General features: G+C 35.3%; 1 protein-coding gene across 1 annotated transcript; it reads left to right on the plus strand.

The window, feature by feature from the left end:
• The first annotated feature begins 2,494 nt into the window (after window positions 1–2,494).
• LOC136821357 (uncharacterized) lies at window positions 2,495–3,100 on the plus strand. The gene has a single exon (XM_067077594.1). It carries the CDS (start codon window positions 2,495–2,497, stop codon window positions 3,098–3,100), a length of 606 nt encoding a protein of 201 aa, XP_066933695.1.
• The last annotated feature ends 425 nt before the right edge of the window (window positions 3,101–3,525 follow it).

The following is a 3,525-nucleotide window of genomic DNA, read 5'->3' on the forward strand; positions in this document are numbered from 1 at the left end:
CACTTTCCTCAATAATTAAAATACGTTAGTGTAAGAAGTGTAACCAAGCCTTTGTAAACATTCATCTTGAGAACTTTTTAATGGCTGCTTGATTGCACATGCTTTTCTTTTGAAGCTTGCTGCTGCTGTATAAATCTTTATCATGTTTTCTGGTCTTTTCTAGAGTATTTAAAGAGGTTTATTATTCGTTTACTACAAGTATTTTATGTTTGTGTAGTTAGTGAATGCACCAATAAATTGATAATGCTCAGTAAGTAGTACAAAAAGAGTTAATTTTCCACAATCAATACCAATAACAGCACTAACAGCAAACATCAACACATAGCCCTCTTCTTCACTAAAACTACAAACAGCACAGGTATGATCTTTTTTTCCTTTTTTCACCAGATAGTTATGTGTTAAATGTTAACCAGTTGTGACAAATAGTCAGTTGTTTTTTATCTGATGAAGTTTAGTTGATGTTCGTGTTCAATGAGTTTGGTTGAGAAAAAGTTCCAGCTTTTCCTCCCCGATGCCAGCCCAGGCGATGTCAACCGAACCCTATCAAACCAATTTCCGTTATCGAACCATCAAATTTCATCGAACGAAATCGAACGGTTAGGTGTTTAATTACTGAACCTGATCGAACAGTAATCGAACTTTACCGGAAAATCTTCAGTTTGATTAAAGTTTGATTACTTATATCGTAGTTCGATCAAGTTCAATCAATGTTTTTGTAGCTCAAATGGTTCCAGTTAAAATTGCTAGCGCAACAGCTCTAGCCTAAACAATCCCTTACAATCATTAGGAGGGCGAGGTATCACACTTTCTTTATTCTGAAGATTAAAAAAAAAATGGCTCTTAAGCTTTTTAGCGTGGGCGTCGGCTAATAAGCCGTCAGAAATGGGCAACAAGGTAATAAATCAATCTTCAATATCGAACTTCACCGATCTTGATATACCTTTTGCTAATCAGGATTTTCATTTTGAATCATTAAAAACTCCAGTGGTACCGTTGTTTTGTATAAGATTCCCCTTTCCACACTAAGATTCTTGATACTTATCCCTATATATATTTTACAAGATAACCAGCAAGAAATTGGGGAGGGTTCGTTTAATGGGATGCAGTTTTAACCAGTTATAAAGGGGTCATTGTGGGTTGTGATTTGTACTTATTTAGATTTATTGCATATAGAAAAACCTCTTAGCCCATCATTTTTATTTGGATGGATATTGTTTATATTGTCATTTTTTAAACTAACCCATCATCTTTATTTATTTAGATAGCCAGAAGCATTTTTGTTTTTTATTAAAAACTATATATTCGACCTCACTCACAAGAGGTCATCATCAGAGTAAAAATCTAATACAGAATGAGGATTCTAAAATCAAAATTTACAGAAACATGCTAATTAAAATGTTATAAAAAATTCATTTAAAAACAATGTGTAAAAATCTAAAATGATACCCATGGGACGCTTAACTGAGAAAACGATGAAACTAAATCGATGGCACAATAAAAAAGAGTAATTAACAAAGGAACTATATGTCTATGTCTTAAAAAGTTGTAAAGTTTTGAATAAATTTTGAACGTTCAATGAAGGTTTTTGTTCAGTGATTAACAAAGCTTCTGTTAATTCTCTAGTGTCATTACGTTTGAGACCTTTCGCAATTACTTTAACGTTGTCCATAGTGATCGGTTCGTGTCCGCTGAGTGCTGAATGTCTGAGAAGCATGGGCAAAAGATCACAAAACAAATGAGAACTTTGGAGTCAAAGAAAACGAAGTTGGCGAAGTTGAAATGGGATATCAAATTCATAAAGACATGTAAGAAAGAGAATCTTATACCCACGTTTTGTATGGTTAAAGTTGCAATACGAAATGGGACTTACAAACTTAAACGCAAACTCGCCTGCATCATTATGGAGACAGAACTTCAAAACAAACATTATGAACGAAACAAAGTAAGAAAAGAAATTAAAACACTATCCAACAATTTGTCCAAGTCGATATCTATGGTACTCTTCCAAGCAATCACTCATCGAATCCACACGACAATTTCTCGACGAGTCACAGCTATTCGGAAAAGACACCAAGAGAAACTTGCAAAATTAAGGATTAAGGAAAAACAACATCAACCCGAGAAATACATAAAACAAACTGTTCACAATCTTTCTTCATACGTATTGAACCAAGACGAGAAGAAAGCACTTTCGTTCGGGTTGGACCATCACATACCATCCCACACCAACAAAGTCATATTGAAAGCGGAATTCGAGCGTTTCTACCAAGGTATCTTACGTAATATTAATCACATTCCTGACACATACTTGTTAGAAATGAAATCGAAATTGATGAACACTTACCATAGATACAGTGAAATCGATGTACCTTATAAGTACCGCCAAATTAGGAATAAGCTTTCGAAAAATGAACAAATTGTCCTCATGAAACAAGATTAAGGACGTGGTATCGTTATTATCGACCGAACATCATATACTGAAAAATGTCTTGCTATGCTTGAAACACAACAATTCACCAAACTTACCGTCGACCCAACAAAAACTCTCGAAGGAAAAATCCAACGAGCTGTCCGTAAAATTAAATCTCATCTAACAGAGAAGGAATACAAAACTATCTATCCCTCAGGATCAAGACCGGGAAAATTCTATGGTACCGCCAAAATTCATAAGTTGAAAGCAACCGAAGGAGTCGAGAAACTGCCTATCCGATCTATCATCTCAAACATCAATACCGCATCGTACAAGCTTGCAAAACACCCCGCAAAACTCTTGAGACCACTGGCAAGCTCTGATTACACAGTATCGAGCTCAAAAGACTTTATTGATAAATGGAAAAATCAACGAAAACTTAGAGGTATGAAAATGATTTCATTTGACGTTACTTCTCTTTTCACTAATGTACCGTTAGACACTACCATTGAAATTTTACTGACACAAATCTATGACAAAAAGGAGTTGAAAACTAATATTCCGAGAGAAGACCTTAAAGCACTTCTTGAACTTTGCACTAAACAAGTCCATTTTTCATTTGAGAATGTTATGTATAAACAGTCAGATGGAGTCGCCATGGGTTCACCATTGGGTCCTGTTCTGGCTTGAATCTTCATGGTTGATCTTGAAACTAAAGTCATCCCTACCGTCAAAAAACATATGACACCGGGGTGGCGTTATGTCGATGATACCATAGCTTACATCAAAGAAAAAGAAATCAACACTGTCTTGAAAGCAATTAACGAACATCATAAAAATATCAAATTCACATACGAACTCGAGAACAATGACGAAATATCGTTCTTAGATGTGAAGATCCGCAAAATAGGAAGAAAAATCGAAACATCTGTTTATCGTAAACCAACCAACACCGATATTTAACTGCATTGGAATTCCTTCGCTCCGACCACGTGGAAAAAGGGAACCTTGCGAACACTGATACTCAGAGCACATAATATATGTTCGACAAAAGCCCTATTTGACAAAGAAATAACTCACTTGAAACATGTATTTCATAACCTAAATGGCTACCC

Source organism: Clytia hemisphaerica, unplaced genomic scaffold, assembly GCF_902728285.1.
Source record: "Clytia hemisphaerica strain Z4C2 unplaced genomic scaffold, Clytia hemisphaerica genome assembly, whole genome shotgun sequence".
NCBI classification, from domain to species: Eukaryota; Metazoa; Cnidaria; class Hydrozoa; order Leptothecata; family Clytiidae; genus Clytia; species Clytia hemisphaerica.